The sequence below is a fragment of the Haliotis asinina genome, chromosome 1 (genome assembly GCF_037392515.1).
Source record: "Haliotis asinina isolate JCU_RB_2024 chromosome 1, JCU_Hal_asi_v2, whole genome shotgun sequence".
NCBI classification, from domain to species: domain Eukaryota; kingdom Metazoa; phylum Mollusca; class Gastropoda; order Lepetellida; family Haliotidae; genus Haliotis; species Haliotis asinina.
The window spans coordinates 103200574-103223548 of record NC_090280.1 but is presented as its reverse complement, the minus strand read 5'-3'; the positions used below and the strand labels follow the sequence as shown (position 1 = coordinate 103223548).

General features: G+C 41.1%; 1 protein-coding gene across 4 annotated transcripts in view; it reads right to left on the bottom strand.

The window, feature by feature from the left end:
- Positions 1 to 1023: 1023 nt before the first annotated feature.
- Positions 1024 to 22975, bottom strand: part of LOC137257452 (protein unc-93 homolog A-like) — a 24034-nt gene continuing 2082 nt past the window's right edge. The window contains exons 1-4 of one of the 4 annotated variants that reach the window (XM_067794785.1): positions 19495 to 20197; positions 6874 to 7840; positions 5168 to 5435; positions 1024 to 4746 (exon numbers count right to left, since the gene is read on the bottom strand). In XM_067794785.1, coding sequence (XP_067650886.1) covers positions 4430 to 4746; positions 5168 to 5435; positions 6874 to 7737 — 1449 coding nt within the window. In that variant the 5' untranslated portion in view covers positions 7738 to 7840; positions 19495 to 20197 and the 3' untranslated portion in view covers positions 1024 to 4429. Of the gene's footprint in view, positions 4747 to 5167; positions 5436 to 6873; positions 7841 to 10519; positions 11896 to 12243; positions 12512 to 13340; positions 14316 to 19494; positions 20198 to 22975 lie in introns of those variants that run through there. The other 3 variants (XM_067794792.1, XM_067794798.1, XM_067794806.1) reach the window with 3 other exon arrangements.

The following is a 22975-nucleotide window of genomic DNA, read 5'->3' as shown; positions in this document are numbered from 1 at the left end:
CTGGAATAATAGGATTATACACTGTGTAGGTTTCTGTTATGAGGTGTGATTTTAATGACAATCCAGTGGTATCTTCGACATTTTTTGTATCGTTGATACTATGTAAAACGTGGAGCTGTTGCTGGTGAACAGACAGTATTGCTGATCTCAATACAATGTACCAACTTTTGTTTCCATGAAATAGGTATTTATGAATACAATGTCATCAAAACGATTATATGATCTTCAAAGGATATAGCTGAATCAGAAAAACAACAACTTAATTTGGGGGGAAATAACCTTAATTTGTAAAGTTCAACACATATTTTCTCGTCAAATGAACTTTCTAATAAATCTGACCAAAATGCTTTGCGATGAGCATATATGTAATATTACTGTCCACAATTTTAAATCATGATCTGAGCATTCTAACGCCACTATTGTGATGGTAATCGGTCAATCCAAACCAGAGTTACTAAATTACACCATCTAGCTATCGGTTAAAATGTTGCAACAGACATGACATATTGCATCCTAAAGGGGCCCCTGCATGGTAGTCACGCACCGTAGTTGATGACAACCGGCATGAAATCAAAGCTAAATCGTCCCTGATTGTCGCCAGAATTGCACCACACTCGGGGGGTCCTGGCTTCTCGACCACTATGTTCATGCGAGAGACAACCTTACATTATCACTGTGCCAACCCAATAGGGTGTAAAGGCATGAGGCGATACAGCCCCGTGCGACGTCTACAGACGCCTACACGTAGAACACTGGGATTTCTCGTCGGACTCCCTTCCTTCATACCTGTTCTTAGGACGGATCACAAGGTTGCGAATTAGGACTTGGTCATCACGATCACTGGCCGTCACCTGTCTTCCAGTAGTCAGTCGAGGTGTTACAGAAGGTAGAATCAGATAGAGGGAACTACAAGGGCATAACTGGTGGCGCTACCATGGAAGAAGTAATGGTGAACTGTGAGCGGTAATGTAACAGCTCTGTCATCGTATCCACAATCTCTGACATGAAACAACACTCCCGATGTAAACAAATATAATTGCATTTTATCAAAACGCGTTCATGATTTACTTCGCAAAACATTTGAATAAAATAAGCGATGTTACATGCAACATTCTTCCCCCACCCCCACAACCACGGGCATAAAACAATACTGTCAGTGATGTTACCACTAACACAGGCACCAACACCTATTGTAAGGTTTAAACATACAAACAAACATACAAACATGTATTCATGTCAACTATCACCATACATTATTCATTACCCATCTGTCGCAAGTTGATGCGGCTCTCAATTCACAAAACCAGGGATAATTTACAAGGTATCTTTGTTTGAGTCTTCCTGAGAAATCCAACAATTGCGAATGTCGACGCTGCAGTGACTGATGTTTGTGGAATAAGGTGAATATGTACAAAATATTCAGAGTTGAAAGGTCATGACTATGTCAATAATGACAGCAGTGCTCAACGCTTTCTTGTAGCTTGACCAGGGCCCTATTCTCGAAACGTTCGTAACTCTAAGAATTCTAAACTTTGATCGTAGCCAATATGTTAAGAATGGGCTTACGAAGCTCGTAGGGTTACGAACATTTCGAGAATAGCTGGCCTGGATCTTAGACCATGTGGGCCCTCTTCCTCAAAGCGATCTCATTACTGTTGAAAGTCATATCTAGACAAGACAGCCGTAGCCTCAGATGATTTTGTCAAACCGGGTTCAACATCAGAGAATATCCCTAAAAGTACAATATCATAACTATCCATGATCTACATCGATATACTGACCCCAACTGAGTATAAAGGCACCATCCATGACCTATACAGACCAATACCCCAGGCTGAGTATAAAGGCACCATCCATGACCTATACAGACCAATACCCCAGGCTGAGTATAAAGGCACTATCCATGATCTATACAGACAAATACCCTAGGCTGAGTATAAAGGCACTATCCATGATCTACACAGACAAATACCCCAGGATGAGTGTACAGAGACTATCCATGATCTATACCGACACATACCCCAGGCTGAGTATAAAGGGACTATCCATGATCTATACAGACAAATGCCCTAGACTGAGTATAAAGGCACTATCCATGATCTATACAGACACATACCCTAGGCCAGGTATAAAGACACTATCCATGATCTATACAGACACATACCCTAGACTGAGTATAAAGGGACTATCCATGATCTATACAGACAAATGCCCCAGGCTGAGTATAAAGGGACTATCCATGATCTATACCGACACATACCCCAGGCTGAGTATAAAGGGACTATCCATGATCTATACAGACAAATGCCCTAGACTGAGTATAAAGGCACTATCCATGATCTATACAGACACATACCCTAGGCCAGGTATAAAGACACTATCCATTATCTACATAGACACATACCCCAGGCTGAGTATAAAGGGACTATCCATGATCTATACAGACAAATGCCCTAGACTGAGTATAAAGGCACTATCCATGATCTATACAGACACATACCCTAGGCCAGGTATAAAGACACTATCCATGATCTATACAGACACATACCCTAGACTGAGTATAAAGGGACTATCCATGATCTATACAGACAAATACCCCAGGTTGAGTATAAAGGCACCATCCATGATGTATACAGACAAATACCCCAGGTTGAGTATAAAGGCACCATCCATGATCTATACAGACACATACCCTAGGCCAGGTATAAAGGCACTATCCATGATCTATACAAATACCCCAGGCTGAGTATAAAGGGACTATCCATGATCTATACAAATACCCTAGGCTGAGTATAAAGGCACTATCCATGATCTATACAGACAAATACCCCAGGATGAGTGTACAGAGACTATCCATGATCTATACAGACAATACTCCAGGCCGAGTATAAAGGCACTATCCATGATCTATACCGACACATACCCTAGGCCGAGTATAAAGGGGCTATCCATGATCTACATAGACACATACCCCAGGCTGAGTATAAAGGGACTATCCATGATCTATACAGACAAATACCCTAGGCTGAGTATAAAGGGACTATCCATGATCTATACAGACACATACTCTAGGCCAGTTATAAAGGCACTATCCATGATCTATACAGACAAATACCCTAGACTGAGTATAAAGGGACTATCCATGATCTATACAGACAAATACCCCAGGTTGAGTATAAAGGCACTATCCATGATGTATACAGACAAATACCCCAGGTTGAGTATAAAGGCACTATCCATGATCTATACAGACACATACCCTAGGCTGAGTATAAAGGGACTATCCATGATCTATACAGACAAATACCCCAGGATGAGTGTACAGAGACTATCCATGATCTATACAGACACATACCCTAGGCCAGGTATAAAGGGGCTATCCATGATCTATACAGACAAATACCCCAGGCTGAGTATAAAGGGACTATCCATGATCTATACAAATACCCTAGACTGAGTATAAAGGGACTATCCATGATCTATACATACCCCAGGCTGAGTGTACAGAGACTATCCATGACTTCCCAAGGACGTTAACTATAGGCTGGCAGTTAGCACATGAACCTAACTAATGACAAAGCCATACAAGCAAACCGTTACATTTCAAAACTTCTCTCTGTTGTATTTACGTCATGGTTACCTTATTAAACTGTGATACCGTATAAACTATAAAACAACACCCTCGCCGGGTAAGACACGAGTGTGCTCATGATGGTCGTTATGCAAATGTTCTTCACCTCTTCTTGTCTATTTTGAGATTAAGTAGAAAACCATCTGGAGACCATCCGGGGAGTCATATGGAAGTAGCATCAGCCACAGATCATGTATTGCTATGAGTAATTTAATTCAACTTATTGTGAGGTGTTTTCTGATGAACATGTTTGTGAAAATACCTGATGCCTTATTATGGAAGCAAAACGGTATGACTAAGACGAACTTGCTCTGTGTCCGTTCTATCAGCGTTCACAAGAAAATTGTTTCACATGTAATCACGTGGAGAAACGAACCCTGGTTTTCCTTGTGATGAGCGAATGCATGAGGCCACCTGGTCTTTTCTCGGTCCCAACAGAAATGGACTGGACTTTTTGTTTTGGTCGTTGTGCCTAAACAAGTCAAACAACGAAGTTGCGTAGGAAAATAAAAAAGCTCCCTCTCTCTCTCACTTCAGTGACATTCAGAGACCGAAACGTGGGTTTTTGGACCACTAACACTCTAAACGTCCTGGTTCTCGATCCACAAAACATACGTAGCGCTAAGATCTGCGTGTGCCTATGATAAACTATTGAGTTACAAGTCGTAACGTCACGAACGCTTCGTTGATCGGGGCCCAGTTTCCCAATGCCCATGTACCGCCACCTATTTAAAGTGAGAAAGGTGTCAAGGTCGTGGCGTTACAAGTACTCGTAGAATAAGAACCAATTTTAGCATACTAATCGACCTTGGACTGAAGAGTTTTGCTGTCAAACTCAACGACGTCATCACAGTCATCGTCGTCGTCGTCCGACATTCTGCTCACACGGTGGTAGGAGGCAGACACTTCTTCTGTAGGCATGAGCTTGAGGACGATCTCCAGTGCGATGTAGCCGACGACCCCCAGGGACCACAGGAATATGGCGATATAGAACTTGGTCCGGAGACACATGAGGCGGTCTGTGACCAGTACGAAGGTGAAGCCTATACTACCCAGGGTACCAAGGTTGGAAAACACAGCGGGCTGGTGGTTGGGAAATGCCATGGCGATCAAAGCTGGAAGTAAACACGAGGAAAGGTGAAGTGATGTGAGATGAGAAAGTGTATACTGTTTTTATCACAGGGGCTTGTATCGCTTTGAAACGGCGTTCGAAAGACATATAGATGTATTGACCCTACCCTAGTACTATATACTATATACTTTTATATAGTACTAGGGTAGGGTCAATACATCTATATGTCTTTCGAACGCCGTTTCAAAGCGATACAAGCCCCTGTGGTTTTTATAATGGTAAAAAACGTGCTGTCATCGTATTCCAATAGCGTAGATCGACGCTTATGCTGGTGATCACTGCATTGCCTGGTTCAGACTGGATTATTTAAAGACCGACGCCATATAAGTGGAATACTGCTGGGTCCGGCGTTAAAAATCAATCAATCAATAGAACTATGTCGGTGAAAAATAAGTTTGCCTTACACGTGATTTGACTCATCCATATGCCATCCCCGATCGCCCAGATCGATGGCATGACAAATAGCAGGTACAGTTCTTCAGGAAGAGGTTTCCATAGTAACAGCGCCACTAAGGTGGTGATGTCTAAAATCAGGGTAAAAGCTATCAGAGGTTTACGGCCTGTGAGTTTGGCGACATGTCCGAAGATTACGGCGGACAGTGCCGATGTTATGCCGAATGTCATCATGACGTAGCCCACCATCTTGACTCCAACGGAACAGCTGACGAAGGCCTGTAAAATAAACAGTTTGATGGGAGAAAAATAAACAGTTTGATGGGAGTTAAAGAGGAAAATGCTCGTCAGGACGCATTTGGTATAGTTTCTAGTCCGCCAAGACAGCGATGCTTCAGCTAATCAACGACCCACACCACCCGGTCACACACCACCCGGTCACACACCACCAGGTCACACACCACCCGGTCATACACCACCCGGTCACAAGGCTCAATACGACGTCGCCAACACCTATCATGATCACCTCGTTTGAGTTCCGGGACAAGCCGACGCAAACTTTACAGGAAGTAACGACTAATGACGAATGCCCCAGCTTCACGGGTCAGTCACTGAAAGCTTCTATTCTCGAGTCTGTTTAGGGAGGTGATACAAATACAATTGTGTTTGGTTCGCACATTTAGCTTTGCGTATTTTTATTTTTTAATGTTTCCATGAGATTCAAGTATTATCAACCCTAGACTGTTTTAGAGGCATTTTAGAAGTTGCTGAGGTAAAGGTGAAGGACCAAGTTTTATGGATGATCAACTTCTTTATTTTCACAATGGCGACGTTTCGGTATGGATTCCTATACCGTTTTCAAGCAGGTTTTATGGATGATCAACTTCTATATTTTCAGAATGGCGACGTTTCGGTATGGATTCTCATGCTTGAAAACGGTAGACGAATCCATACCGAAACGTCGCCATTGTGAAAATAAAGAAGTTGATCATCCTTAAAACTTGTTCCTTCACCTTTATTATCAGTTGTGTCCCAAGACGTGTTCTACAGGGCTTCGTCTGTGATCTACTTTCGAAGATGATTATTTTCATTTGCCACTCAGATAGTGTGTGAAGACCAACTAAAGGCTAGTACTAGCTGTAATTGTGATTCAGGGAAAGAGTGTAGCATCTGTACCAACTATTTGAAATCCCAGCTAGAACTGGTCTGTTGCAACTCATGATTGTCGACTGACGAGATGAGACTCGCTGACTGGGTTGACACTTGCCATCGTATTGCGAGGGTCAATGCTCATGCTGTTGCTCAGTGGGTTGTCTGGTCAAGATTCGATTGTTTTATTTTTAACGGTGCGTGCGAAGCAGCAGATTGTGTGAGTGAGTGAGTGAGTGAGTGAATTTAGGTTTACGCCGCGTGTAGCAATATTCCAGCAATATCACGACGGGTACACCAGAAATGGGAAATCGAACCTGTGTCTTCGGCGTGACGAGCGAACGCTTTAACCATAATGCTACCTCACCTTCAGAGTTACTTCACATAGTCACAAAAGGACCTTACCGGTAGATTCGATCCGATTATGAATCATGATTTGTGCGTGGTAGATGTCTAGGAAATGTGCAGCTTGAGGTTTCATGTACCATCTTAAAGAGAGCGTCGAGTGACGTCTAAAAAACCTTACTGACTCGTTCCAAGTAGTGGCGAATCCATTCTCTCTACCTACCTTAGTGAAATTAGTGAGGAGAATAGACGTGTTCATAGCCTGAGATAGAGACAGTGGCATCAGCAGGAACAGCACCTTCTTCTTAAGCACCGTGCAGCACGCCAACGACGTCCTTATCAGGCTGGCCTGGTCACCCCCTTCAAGTTTCAAAGGTCTAAGAAACATCACGGTGACCCCAAGACCCAGTAACTGGCAGGCCAGATAGACCCCATACAACATGTTGACCACAGCAGTTTCCGGTTGGACAATTATTGTCGTCTTGTTCTCAACCCCGGGGCAATCGTCAGCGCCGCAGATCTTTGTCTGATTCAGATCTGATTGGTCTGTTGAACTTTGATGAAGAATAACAGACGACAAAAGGTTCCCTGTCACTTGGGCGAAGCAGAAACAGGCGTAGAAGATTCCATTGTGTTTACTGAGAGAGCCATGGAGATCTACCTTGTTAGCTTTACTGTGCCAGGTACCCATGGCGTTTATGTATAAATGACGAGAGTTCCACATGGGCGAGACTGACAGACCTAACAGTATTGATGACGGTATCAGCGTCCACCATGTTGGATGGAAGTAACTGAGACAATACAGGCAGTGACTGACGAAGGCCAGAATAAACGTCGGTTTTAAACCTACACATTGGATGTATAATGGGCTTATTGCCGAGGTCAAGATACAGCTGGCGTATATACAAGCAAGGGAGGCAACTCCAAGTCCCTCAAGCTGGAGGATGCTGGTTGTGAGATTCTGTAGGCCCTGGAAGGCCGTGTAGATGGTGAAGAACGAGAAGGCCAAGACGATGGTGTTTTTCATAGGCTTCATTTTGAGGCTGAGGCCGTCGTCGAGGTTCACTTTTAGGGCATCGTCTGCCATTTGTAGAGGACGCTGTCGTCAAAAAGCTGAAGCTGTCGACATCATCAAACACCGAGTTCAGAGAGGAACGGGAAGGTTACGATACCCGTCACCAGGTCTGAAACTGATAAAAACATCATGTAAACTGATTGCTAAACCTGATCAATATCGCAATTACCTGTTTCTTTGCAATGCTTGACGCAATGACACCACATCCTTCAATCAATCACAGACTGTTGTTGCCGCGATTTGATGATTTAGGTCAGTGTCAAAGTTCATTTTAACTGTCTACTAATTCCAACATGTTTCGATTTGGTTTAAAAATAATCATTGTGCAGGTGAGCACCCGTCCATGGATACTAGGCGCTTTAGAATTAATCATTATCATTATTATTATTTATTAAGCTAACAGCTATTAATTAATTTCACAATGACTCAGTGTCCCAGAAGGTATTGACTGCTATGACCTGTACTAACAACGGGGCAAGATCATGGAGCCGAGATTCCCTTTAAGAGATAAATGTCATCTTTATGTTCTGTAAATCAGTTTCTAGTCTGTCAGCAGACGCATCCCATCTCCTCCCCAAACAAACATGTTACTGAAGTATACACACTGACCGCGTTGAAGAGACCCCTTTTAGGAGGAAAACAACATTGAATGCGCATAACAGTGGCATGAGAACTGGCGGTTCTTGAAACTTTTACTCATGCACTAAAGAAACAAACCCCCAGATCGTAAATGATCTAATCAGGGAGCCTATATAGAGGGGGAGAAGAAACTCCTCGAAAAGCCGCTGAACGTATGTCTCGGGTCGTTACGTAACCAGTGTAGCCAATATGGTGGCAGCGTAGTATTTAAGATTGAGCCCGGTTTATTTTCAACAGCCGAATAAGTTCGCTGAGTGTTATAACAACTGAAATCCAACATGTATAAGACAGGTTAACTATTTTGTCACTTCAGTTTAAGTCAAATAATTGGTATTAGTGTCCGTATTAGGACAGTAGATTTGTAGTAAAGTTTCAGGTCGGTAAGTTATAGCTCACTGGCTTCTTTTCTCGATTCACCGCGAAGATAGACTAAATTGTGCTGATAAAAACTTCTTTCACACATTCGTTTAATTTTTAGGAGAACATACCTTTAGTTGAAAGGTATTTGCAAGTAATAGTGACAGTTTTATGAGGTTTTATGACAAAAATTGTTAGAGTGTAATTGAGGTGTGTGAAAAATATGACATTTCGCCATTGAAATGTTATACGCCCTTGTTTGAGTATTCCTAGTTACTTCCTCAAATACATCTTTCACATACACCTTTAATTCTTATGAGGGGAATATACTATTAGGTGGAATGTTTTTGCAAGTAATAGTGATAGTTCCATAATCCAAAACAAAATGTTAAAGTGTATTTGAGGTGTGTGGAAAATATGACATATTGCCGATCTGATCTGATTCGCCATTGATGCTTGAGGGTTATAGTTTCATAACTTCTTTCTTTCTTGTTGATCTTATTATTTGACAAAACTGGAAAGGTGTTTTAGAACGCTTTGTGAGAGTTTTACACTTTATTTTTGAGGGCAGTGTGACAGTGTCAGTTAACATTTTGTTAATGTCCATTCCATTCCCCACATGTAATAAGATATCTGAATTAATTATTAATGTAAACAAAATGTTTCAAAATAGATTTTGTAAAAGGAATGCGGATGTTAACATGTGTTCTCGTGATACTTTTGCATTCTTTGACATGTTTTGGGAGGGAAGGCCGCAGTGTATCATCTATTCTTTCATTCATTCACATATGTACTTTCTTTTCTTTTTCTTTATTTCTTTCTTTCATTCACATAATTCTTGCACTTAATTCTTACCGTAATTCATTCACTCATTCATTCATTCATTCATTCATTGTAAAATTCCGACTGATACAATAAACTGACTGAAGTTCTGTTAAACCAGGGATAATCTACAAAGTATATACTCTATAGATCCTCCCTGGTTAAACACAACTGAAGTTGCACTGGGAACGAGCCGAGGCACTGTGTGCGTTGGTGCATGACGAGGCACACGTTAATTATTACAAATGGTAAAGAAAGCAAGCGAGTGACCTATCCCTGTTGTAGACGATCCCTGATCTAATTGAGAACCTTTGTGGCAGAATAAGAACGCAGAGGTCAAAGATCAAAGTTCAGCAACCTAGGAACCTATGGAGAGTAGTGGTGTCGGTGCCCCTGGCAGTAAACTAGGGCTTCTGTCCTGTTTAGCACGATGACACAGAAGAGCCGATTTTAATGGAGACGTAAATGGTTCTTCAGATACAACTACACATCCAGATACTTATTTAATTAAACCTATGACCTTAAAGTAAAACTTATACCATGCCGCATGTATATTTTATGACAATGCCCGGTTTTTTTGCTTTGTCCTGCATCAATGTGATGCCTTTCATGTACTTTCTTTCGTTCTTTCAATAACAATCAGAGCATGTTAAATAACTGAACTGCGGGAAGAACAAAGTGTTTTCAAGGTTCAAATATAGGAATATGGATACCACTAACAAAACTTGGTATCATCAGACAGCGTTGACTGCGTGAACACGAATGACAGATGACAGATGACGACGATTGTACGCCGTTTCAAACAATATTCCAAGAACATCTGGGCGGATGACAACAGAAACAAGCTTCACCCATTCTGTCCATGAGGGGAATCGAACTCGGCCCCACCTCCCTCGAACTTGGGCCATCGTCGTTACCCCACCTCCCTCGAACTTGGGCCATCGTCGTTACCCCACCTCCCGCCTGACCTCCAAGCTTTATCTCAGTGGCTTTTTATTTAGAATAAACAAAGAAGCATCCATCATCATGACGATCCATCATCATTTCAATTGACACTCACCTTCCCCGGGGAATATATCACTATACCATGGATACTCTACCTTCTTAAGGTGAGTACTACCATTGTTGTCATTATTGCTGTGATCACTACCTTTGTATCACACAGCTTGTTGGATCTTTGACGGATTGATTTCCGGTTAACTACAGTGTCAGTTTCAACTTAGGAATCAAGTTTAGATCAAGGAAATGTCCTCTGAGAAGATATACATACATATTTAGAATGTTGTAGCTTAGTCCGCGTAACACGTTGTAGCGCGTATAGCGGAAGTGTCCTACCCCGGGAAGGTAACTGATTATATATGCATACATGTGTCAAAATGTTTAAGCACTGTCAGATGAAATATTCTGAACCGGATCGTTTTGGCAGGGAGCCTATATAAAGTATAGAGTTTGGGAAAGGAAATGTTCTCTGATACACAGAAGATACACTAGCTGTTGGTTGTAGTGTGCATTGGGAAACTGTTCTGGCATGGCAGGAAATGTTCTCTGATACACAGAAGATACACTGACTGATGGTTGTAGCATGGATTGGGAGACTGTTCTGACATGGCAGGAAATGTTCTCTGGTTCACAGAAGATACACTGACTGATGGTTGTAGCATGGATTGGGAGACTGTTCTGGCATGGTAGGAAATGGGTTCTATGGCATGAACAGTGTTTAAATAAATATGGAAGGTTGTAGTTCACTTTAATCAATCCCACTGCTGTATCAAATATTTTCAAAACACCGTATGTTTACGAACCGGACCATATAACATATGTCATATTACATGACTTTCCACGGGCGTCTCCACTTCCACAACCGCCATCCTCCACGACGATAACAACGCTAGGATAACCGTACCATCGTCAAGTTATCATTAAAGCTAAAACATTAACACACTCATGTGTGAGTCAAGCAGTCCCTAAGGCTACACAAGAAACAAGAAAGTTCTTCGATCAATTGTGTCGTTCTAATCGTACAGGGAAATGGCTCCGGGCAGTTCTTATGTCACATCCTTACTCCATCGCAAGTCAGTGCTAAGATCTGGCGGTCTTCAAGAATCCACTGCAGTTCGGTTTAATTGATTTCTTCATATTCAAGGACAGTGTTCTTCTGAAAAGCAACTTTTAGCTCCACCGCAATATAACAGATCGATCCCAGAATCCACAGCGCGATACTTATGTACAGTTTCGTGCTGAGGCACACGTACTGGTCATACGCCAGTGTAATGGCGAAGGCCACAGATCCAAACGTTGAAAATATGGCGAACGCTACCTCCCTCTTGTGGGCAAAGAAAATACCAACCAGGGCTGAAACAGAAATATGTTACTGTGATGAGTATAAAACTCTCGTAGCATTGAGTCACATCATTATATACTAAACAGCAAAAATAATAATAACCGCAATTTTCAAAAAATGAAATCTCATAAAAGTGCTCATGCTCTCTATTTAAAAACAAAATGCGAGTGTTTGTTTTGTTGTTGAGTATATTATCGCGGTCCCTGTCGCCATCAGATTCAACGATTCTATTTTCAGTCGTCAGCCATGTTGGGAATTTCCTTTTGTTTGTTCCTTGGTCGACATAACAGTTAGGTGACAGTTATGACAGTTTGGATTTAATTGCCATCAAAACAGTGTAAACACTATTGTATACTTACATCCACTCTGAGTCTGCCATATACCGTCACTTGCCGCACAAACCAGAGTGAAAAGAAAGTGTATATACAGCTTGTCGGGAGTGGGTGTCCATAGCAACATGAAGAGTAATGCCCCAAGTTCCAGTAGATACGAAGCAGCAAAGAGTGGGTACCTGCTGACGTACTTTGCCAGTTTCCCCACGACGAATGACACAACAGACGTGGAACCTCCGTAACACGCCATAACGTAACCAACCATCTTGATTCCCACAGTGCAACTCACATAGGCCTAGAAAAAAGGTCAAGGTCACTGAAATATTCCATTAGCTTAACCTTAACTCCGCGCATTATAATACTTTGTTGACGAAATAAAAAACAAAAACTGATACCTCTAATGAATTTCAAGTTAATGCTTGTCGGGATTGTTAAATAATTCACGGTATTGTTCTCGTAGTTGCCAGAGACAGGTCCTCAGTGACCATTATGAGTCATAAAGACGTAACACTTACGTCACTATATGTGATGACGTAATCCTAGAGAGATTACAGGTGTGTATTACCTTGACATTTAAGTCATATTCTACCATGAAATTCAGATAGACTCGTTTTTATTGGCTGTTACTACAAATTAGAAGTGAACAATTGTCAATAACCATTTCTGGTTAACGCATTCGGTTTTACATGACATTTAGCAGCGTTCAACCAGCTATAATCACTTCAAAAATGTAACCGCCATAGGATTATCTCCCAATTATTCACTGGAACCTGTTGTTTCCAGAAGAAGAATCAAGAAAGAAATGTCTGTTACTTTAGAACTGCATTCCATAACTGAATGGAAATATCTAGACATGTTGGATAATCAAGGATGACACAAAATGGAATGTTGTCATACGTGTGCAGTACCTAGCAGTTTGGAAAATATATGACGCAGGCGTACTTGGCATATATGACAGATGGACTTCAAAACCTTATCTATAAATATTGGCAAGGATAATGCTCGCGGTTTACAACGACGATAAGTTTGCGCTAGACACTTGGGATAACCTAAGGGAATATGTCAAGGAAAATGTTGAAAACACAATCGTTGTGTTCCCCTTTGAGTCCCTGAGACATTCTCACCTTGGTAAAGCTGGTCAACAGGATGGCCACAACCATCGACTTGGCAAAGTAGAAGGGCAGAAGCAGCACCAGATTGACATCCCTCAGTGACGTAAACCACTCCAGGACCTTGGACGCCGGAGTGGCATCTGTGAGACTTAGTCTTGTCACTGGAGTCAGGCAGCACATTGTCAGGAGTAGACCCAAAAAGGCACACGTGAAATACACTCCCATCAATATGTTCACCAGAGACTCTGATGGATGAGGGATCTTGGTCGTACTGCTAGCTATCCCAGGGCAGTCGTCTGCTCCACATATTCTCGTCACGTTGGCGGGGAAATCTTCTTTCGCGTCGCGAAAAAGTACAAGCGAAGCAATGAGACTTCCAGTGATTTGAGCTGCTTGAAAAAGAAGTCCAAATATTCCGTACAGTTTGCTCATAGCTTCGTGATTTCCTACGTTATTATTTCTGCTGTAGATATCCGCCATTGTTGTGATGTACACACCTTGAGATGTCCACATCGGGGCCACAAAGAAGCCCAGAAGCAACGAGGCCGGGACCAATGTTCCCCACGTCGGGTAAAAGTTAGCCGCAGTGTACATACAGTGGGAAGCCCATCCTAAAACTAGAGCTCGTTTAGTGCCAATTTTATGAATAATCATTGGAGACAGAATTCCAGCCAGAATGATCATGCCATACACACAAGCCAACGATGTCACTCCGAGATCTGCAGCTTGATTCAAGCTGCTCTGAAGGTTCTGAATTGCTTGAAAGGCAGTGTAACACAGTAGAAACGAAGTGGAGAGGACAACAGTGTTTTTGATAGGGTTGATCGGAGGTACAGCAGTTATATAATCGTCTTCATCTATAGAATCCTCCATTGTCAAAGTGTTCAGAGGGCGGATCTAGCGAATTGTTATCTAGCGAAATGTAAACCAGTCTTGTGTTGTTGTCATGTCTAAAGATGTCTGCCCATCTCTTTCTGTACCGTTGGTCTGCAACAAAAAGAGATTTGTTGAAGGTACGGGTGCGCCATTTTCACAGATTTTCATTTTCATGCTGACAAAATAAAAACAGACTGTCCGAGATGTAGAGTTTTATGAATTATTTTGTTGTTTCAATCAAATGTCTTTGTCGTAACCAGGGTAAATGTCGGCGTCTACCTTCAGCAAACCTCTTACATGTCAAAGTGTTTTGAAAATTACAGTTAGAGTTTCTTTAAAATCGTCTTCAACCCATACACAATTTCAATAGTAAATCAAGTTCAAGTTTAACATTTCGAGCTCGAAACAGCTTCACGTTTGATTCCTAAAATAACTGTCATGAGCTCATTGTCAATTTCATAAGCTAGGAACAGACACTGGACCATGGGAGGCTTTGGCACATGATGAGCACATGATTGCAACCGACTTTGCTCGTGCTTGAGTTGGACTACAAGGCTAAATATTGATGTGGGGAGACATCATAAAACTGCAAAGTCTGAAAGCACATTACACACTGTAACTTAAACAACATTGAAAATCTGCACCGTTTCACCCTTTTGTGCCCATGCTTTAAGAACATTCGAAAGCAACACATGCCAAGTAATTATTTAATTCGACCTTCAGCACCTTATTCCCCGCATGGCAACCACCAACTATCAAGATTTAAAATCCAGTTGAAATTTGTCTTCAAACACAGAAAAGGGTTGAAATGAAATGTGAATCTGTTGGTAAAGTGATCCTGTTCTGCACCACGTTCACTTCATGTAAAACTGGCATATAGCCATTCATTCAATATACATTTGAATCTGAACATAATCGAAGCCTAAGACTTACTGCTAGTGACTACGGTAACTAGAGAAATCGCGCAGCAATGAAAAGCCAGATTAGACGTATTCTAACTCTGTAAATTGTGACAGAAATATCTTATTCTCCGTTTTGAAAAACAAACTTGTTCATTAATTACGAGTTATAGAACGTGTGGAATTCATCACGTTCTGGTTTGTGTTTCGTATTGATTTAAATGTTGTGTGTTTGTTGTTTAACGCAATATTTTTGCTACGTGGAGGGTATATTAACTAAACAACACACTGCGTGCTCTACTGAAAATTGTTCAGTAAACTATACACACATGAAATATATTCTATCAAAATTGGATATCTAGAGCTACACTTACATTGCTTTTATTATGAAACGAGGAATACGTTTCCGAGAACACAAAACATTTAAGTGACTGCAGACCCTACCTCAATATATTGGTGATAAAATGTGTGTCGGGAGGCAATGGTTTGGCACGTGTGGACTGTACGTATATTGACTGGCTATCAGCTGCGCGTCAATATCCGCACTAACATGCATCTGCCTTTGACGCTATTGTCCGTATAATATATTGCACAGGTCTGAGCTGTATACAGTCGCGGCCGGTTTCTTAAACATGAACAGACTGCTGTCATCCAGTACTCCAGTACACTTTCAGTTTCAGACTTACTTCTAACATCACTTCCCCAACACCTACCCCACCCCCGGCCCCACCGCAACCCCCTCCCAACCCCACACACATAAGACAGTCGTGGTTGTGACCGTGATTGGACGAAATTGAGGTCAGTGCATAAGGCTGTAGCCGTGCATGCATGTCTCTAATAACATGGGGCCAGGGCACGAGGATATGAGTCGTCCCATGGGGCCAGGGCACGAGGATATGAGTCGTCCCATGGGGACCGGGCATGAGGATATGAGTCGTCCCATGGGGACCGGGCATGAGGATATGAGTCGTCCCATGGGGCCAGGGCACGAGGATATGTGTCGTAACATAACACGACTTCGTGACGGACGGCGTGTGGTTAAGGGTCCTACAACAAAACTTGGTGACATGGCATGAGGTTGTGGGACGATCTCTCACAACATTTAGTGACAGCACGTGGTTTAGGCAGTGCATAAAACCAGAGACCATATAATCTATTATATGGTCTCTGATAAAACAAGCCAAACATTCGGCCAGACATTAAGACTGGTAACTTCAAAATGTTACCAGCCAAGAATGGTTTTAACCAGAACATTGAAAGAAAATAATTAATTTTATGTTAGTCAATGCCTTGAGCTTGCGACACAATAGTTCAATGTTTACACAGTAATTGTCCAGTTTAAAGGGGCACTGATGCGGAGCAATTTCCGTGGACTGGTGTAAACTTTTGTTATTGTTTTTCTCCCGTGCGTACCCGGATGATATCCCAGAATTCGTGACTGGTTCGTGACCTCTGCTGCGCATTCCGTAAGCGCAATTGATAGTTTAATTATAGACAGATCAACTTAGGTGAAGTCATTTTTACTTCATAACAAATGTATTTTGAAAACAAATGAAACACTTAGAAGGTTAATCATCTGCCAGTGGTAGAAATGGTAAAAAACTATTAGGACGGAAAAATAACGAAGCCAATGTACGTCTCTATATTTTGTCTCATAACCCTAATTGGTTTATTGTCATATTTGTATGATTCTGAAAACGATCTGCTTATACTCATAGTAAATTTCTAACATAACAGCAACATTTATACATTGTATAGATTGCCAATGTGGATCCTATTTCACACACATACGCGATCTAGTGTGTGTTTTCTGTCATACAGATTCTGCTGAATGCTACAACAAATAAATTAAAACAAAATGCAAATAATGAATGTAAAACAGACTAATTTTATAGCAACAATGTCAGGCTACTACCTTGTTCAGGAATGTATCCATCAATATCCACGTAAAAGAAATCGTATTCCATTCACCTGCAGCTGGTAAATAATCCTGCTCTGTGTCGCGTGTCTTACAACTGTCTCATTTGCGAAAAAGTAACACATCGTTTCACGTCTTTCGTTGGTGAAAACCAGATAAACCTCTCATTGGTCTCCCAAGATAGCACACCTGGCAACTAATTGTATGATGTCCACTATTCTAAGTAATTTAGTTAACCAATAATGAGCAATCAATCAATCAACGCAAGGGTGGTTAATTCTTTGAAGGGAGGATGTTGTTTTTGCACTCACTCTTTACGACAGGGTGTAGTCATCTACACACACTGCCTTTTGACAAATCCGCTAGAAGATAACAGTAATTAATCAATCAGTGTGTTATCGGTTAATCCTTTGATCGATGTTTGTTTTTGTAACTCAGCTGATAAACCCTCTTGCATCACTTACATGCACATATTACATAACATACAATACATTTGCCATTACAGACCTTAATTTATAATGTTGAGTATTTACTCCAGACAGGAGAAATGCCAAATGGGAACCTTTGTTGAGTAACCGAAGTGGTGCTACTACTAATTATACCTGTTATAAATTCATTAATTGACCATCCAGAGAATGATGACAAATAACACGTGTAGGTTTACACCATCAAACGCGAGTTACAGCAAGGAGGATGTAATCTCTGTGTCGCATGCAGCCTGAAAACACTTATGGGCCGAAACTGTTTTGAGGATACCAACGGAATTTCGTTACATAAGGAATACACACAGGCATTTGCTGTGTACTTGGGTAAATAGGTGAAATAAGGGGTTTTTTTACGTAAGAAAATTTTCAGATTTCTCTACCAAAGGCAAAGTCATCGTTTTTTGTTTACGAATTCAAATAAATCAACTGTGTGTTTTTATTATCATAAATAATAAACCAGGGTAGCTACCATAGCTACCAAAATTTACGTATGATATTTGCTATCACAGCTGAACCAACACTCAAAACTACCTATATATATAAAGCTTTGCAATCTTCCGTACTGAAACAAATGGCTTGCTACGTGCCTGTAGACATCATATTTTCATGTAACATGATTAAATATCGAGGTTAAAAACACAGAAATAGGATCAAATTGGATCAGTAACTATACCATCCAAGCATCCGAAGAGAACTACACTGCTGGGATATTTTGTTACGATCAGACAAGGAATACCATGGATATTTTTGAACAAATGGCATATGATGGGCATCCGGCCTCCTGACTGTTAAGGTGAAGAAATTCTGCTAATATGGACAGGAGCCCAGCTCCTCTGTCCGTCACGGTCGAAGGAGCGGGCGCTGACCAATTTGCGGTTTCGTTTCGTAATTCGACCGTTGGCGAGAAACATTATTCGCTCCGCATCAGTGCCCCTTTAATGTAACAATTTGAAAATAGGCATATGCATGATATCTGAACAATTTACCAGACCATGGGACTAGCTTGCTGTATATTTAGACCGTCCGTCAGATATCCTGCCAGTCTTGGGCGGTCGGACGGGCCTTATTTCATATACTGGTTTACGGTCTGTCTCATACAACAAAATGAACAGGCCATAAGGCTGTCGCCCTGTTGACAAAATCCTACACACGCGCCTGAACCATTATACTCATCGCGACACGACTGCTACTTCCGCGTACTTCCAATCCGGAGATACAGTAATGTTAATCATACAAAACCGATGAATCACACAAACTATTTAGTAACACATGTACACGTTTAGTCTCGCCGTGAACATTCCAATGGGGTCGTGCTGATAACCGGAGTGATTGATTGTAAGTCGACTCTGCGGTTGTTCCTAAACATTCCGGAAAGTACCACCTTACTATAGCGTGCAACACAGCTCGGAATACTAACGTCGCATCTACATGAATACCAGAAAATCACCACAAACAGAGCAGTGTGTGGAAGCTGTAGGAAACATGGCGTTCTTGGTCCAAGCTGTTGTACTCGGCACAACCATGCAGAACTAGCATGGTCACGAAGTCAGCTGGTACGTGTAGAACGGCCCACTGTATTTACACAGTACACACCTATACATACTTACTACAGTAGGGCAAAACTGTCTGCCAAGGTTTAAATGAGAAGTGTGGCCGGGTCGTTTTGTATTTATGTCTCTTTCGACCTGATGTCTGTGATGACCTTTCATCGTAACGCCTGTCAAGGAAGTCAGGTATCTCAAATTACCGCACTATGATTTATAAGGGCTCGGTTTTAAGTTTTAAAACGGACGCCATGTCATGCAGCGTTGTTAATTTACAAAAAAACATAAACCAAGAAAACAACTGACATTTAGTCATCTGTGAGCTTGTCGAACACAGCTGGACAAGGGGTATTAATATTTAACACTCACAAGCGTATACTGTATGTGTAAAAGTTGCCACTTCGTGAGCCTGGTGACAACAGCTGATTATGAAAGACGTTTTACCTGTTAAATACAATCAGCTACCATGAACCAATATGGCCTGGCTTGTTCTGTCTATTGAACCTGCTCGTGTTGTGTCCGTTCATCAGCTACAAGAGACCTGATTCCTACTTCCTGTTGAGCAGTGTTGCTAACAGACTGGTTATTCGGCCGAAGGTTTGAATCTAGGTCGCCATGCCTGGGTCGATATAACGTACCATAACACAGGTGCTGTGACGCTCTGTTCACTTGTTGTTTCCGAGTGAAATGTATTGTAATCACATCGTATAGTGCCTAGCTTGAGTTGAAGTTGCAGTGGGGCAATAAAAGCAGGTGTTGCTCATTCTGATTTGTCCAAAGTTGTCATTTTTTCACAGTCGTTCAGGCGTGACTGAGTGCTCGAGTGGTATGGCCCGGTAGCCATATCAGTCTGAGTATGCGGTGCAGAGTTGCGGCCCTTATCCCAAATCCCTTGTGAACGTGGCTATTTCGCATCGCTCGCATTTGCACGTTGACCACCACCAATAGTCTGTCGGTCCATGACGCAAGTAAATCCAAGAAGGCTCATGCAAATCTAGAAAGGTGGCAAGTCTAGATTCCCACAGTTTCCCGCTGATAACGAAGCAAGCCTATGGCCCCCTTTTCATTATGCACAGGGAGCTAATATATAGAGCGAGAAGAAAATAATCGAAAAGCCGCTGAACATATGCCTCGTCACGTGACCACTGTAGACACTATGGCGGCAGCGTAGTATTTAAGATTGCGCCCGGTTTATTTTCAACAGCTGATTACACTCGCTGAGTGTTGAGACAACTGAAAACCGATAGACAGACACACAGACAGTTTATTAAAGTCTCACTTTTTGTTTACAGTACAATACAATGTGTAAAAGCATATATATTCACATGAAATACGAAATAAAATATACACAAACCACTACTATTGGAATTATGCGAGACTATGATTGCATCAAAAGGACTTTAAAAAGTATAAATTATAAAATAATGTTAATGACAAAGCATATATTTTCTTCTCCTTAAAATGCTATTGCAGGTTTTGGCACAAGAAACTGATACAGTGCGTCACAGCACTTGTGGTATAGCTCACTGGCTTCCATTCTTGATTCACTTTGAAGATATTAAGTCGATAAAAACTTATTTCACGCATTAGCTTAAGTTTTAGAATGGAAACATACCTTTAGTTGAAAGGTATTTGCAAGTAATAGTGATAGTTTTATGACTTAAAATGGTTACGGTGTAATGAGGTGTGTTGTTCCTAGCTATTGCTTCATCTTTCACACACACCTTTCATTCCTTAGAGGGGAATAAACTATCAGGTGAATGTGTTTGCATGTAATAGTGATAGTTTCAGCATCTAAAAAAACATCTTAGGGTGTATTTGAGGTGTGTGAAAAATGTGACATATCGCTGATTTGACCTGATCGGTCAATGAAATACTAAACTGCGTTGTTCGAGTCTTCCTAGTTATTATTAAAAAAACTTCTTTCGCTTATACCTTTCATTTTTAGGGAGGGAATATACCATCATATGAAAGGTGTTTGCAAGTAATAGTGATAGTTTTATGATTTTAGAAAAATTGCTAGGGCGCATTTGATGTGTGTGAAAAATATGACGACCAGATGTGATCCGCCATTGACGCTGGTGATGCTTGATGATTGTAGTTCTGTGACTTCTCACTTTCTTGTTGATGTTAACATTTCTTGTTGCTCTGATTATTTGACAAAACTGGAAAGGTGTTTATAACGCTTTGTGATAATTTTAAACTTTCTGTTTTTGAGTGGTGTGGGGCAGTGTCAGTGTCAGTGTCAGTGTCAGTTAACATTTTGTTAATGTGCATGTCATTCCCCACATGCAATAATATCTGAATTAATTATTAATGTAAACAAAAATGTCTCAAAGTCGATTTTTTTAAAAAGCACAGTTGATGTTAACACATGTGTTCTAGCGATAGTTTGCGATGTTTAACATGTTTCGGGAGGGAAGGCCGTAGTGTATCATTTACTCTTTCATTCATTCACATATGTACTTTTTTCTTTATTTCTTCTATTCATTCACTTATAATTCTTGCTCTTAATTCTTACTATAACCAGGGAGCCTATATAGAGGGGGAGAAGAAACTCCTCGAAAAGCCGCTGAACGTATGTCTCGTGCCGTTGTGTAACCAGTGTAGCCAATATGGTGGCAGCGTAGTATTTGAGATTGAGCCCGGTTTATTTTCAACAGTTGAAAAGTAAGTTGAGTGTTGTAACAACTGAAATCCTACATGTAGAAGATAGGTTAACTATTTTGCCACTTCATTTTAAGTCAAATAATTGGTATTAGTGTTCGTATTAGCACAGTAGATGTGTAGTAAAGTTTCAGGTCGGTATGTTATAGCAGGGAGCCTATTGTAGAGTATCCTTGAACCCATATAATGTTGACACGCCGTGTTGTTGTTGAAATACAGCTCCTTTCGGCGGCTAAACCAACTGCTCAGATTGTGTTTAGTGATAAAACATGAATGAAGAATAAGTGAGTTTTAGTTTCCGGCGTGATGAGCAAGCGCTTTAATCACTAAGCTACACAATCACCCCCAGGCGGTGTAAGAGCTGCAAGAAACACCTTTACAAACTGCATGCATTACTTCATTCAAAACTGAAGACACCACCCCTTCAGGATAATTCAAAACATGATGTCAGAGTTTCGTCACAATTATTTATAATAGCCCGGCTGTTCTAAAGATAGAAACCAAATCCAATATAGTTTTAAAACAATCATTCAAGTACTTTCGAATATACTTTGAACGTATCGTAAAAATCATTTGTTTGGTGTAAGTTGGGTATTTCATTTATGTGTAACATGTTTCAGGATATACTACCCATCAAAGCTTTAGACACGGCAGTGTCAATCTGACCACTTACTTCATTAAACTCTTCTATTCTAAACATCGCAAAATATTCCATATTGTTTATTGGTACGTTTTACTCATGAACTGATCGACTGTAAAACAAATTCGTAACGTTGAAAACATCATTGTCACGAGCTTAAAGGGGCACTGATGCGGAGCGAATAATGTTTCTCGCCAACGGTCGAATTACGAAATCAAACCGCAAATTGGTCAGCGCCCGCTCCTTCGACCGTGACGGACAAAGGAACTGGGCTCCTGTCCATATTAGCAGAATTTCTTCACCTAAACAGTCGGGAGGCCGGATGCCCATCATATGCCATTTGTTTAAAAATATCCATGGTATTCCTTGTCTGATCGTAACCAAATATCCCAGCAGTGTAGTTCTTTTCGGATGCTTGGATGGTATAGTTACTGATCCAATTTGATCCTATTTCATTGTTTTTAACCTGATATTTAATCATGTTACATGAAAATATGGTGTCTACAGGCTCGTAGCCATTTGTTTCAGTACGGAAGATTGCAAAGCTTTATATTTAGGTAATTCTGAGTGTTGGTTCAGCTGTGATAGCAAATATCTTACGAAAATTTTGGTAGCTAT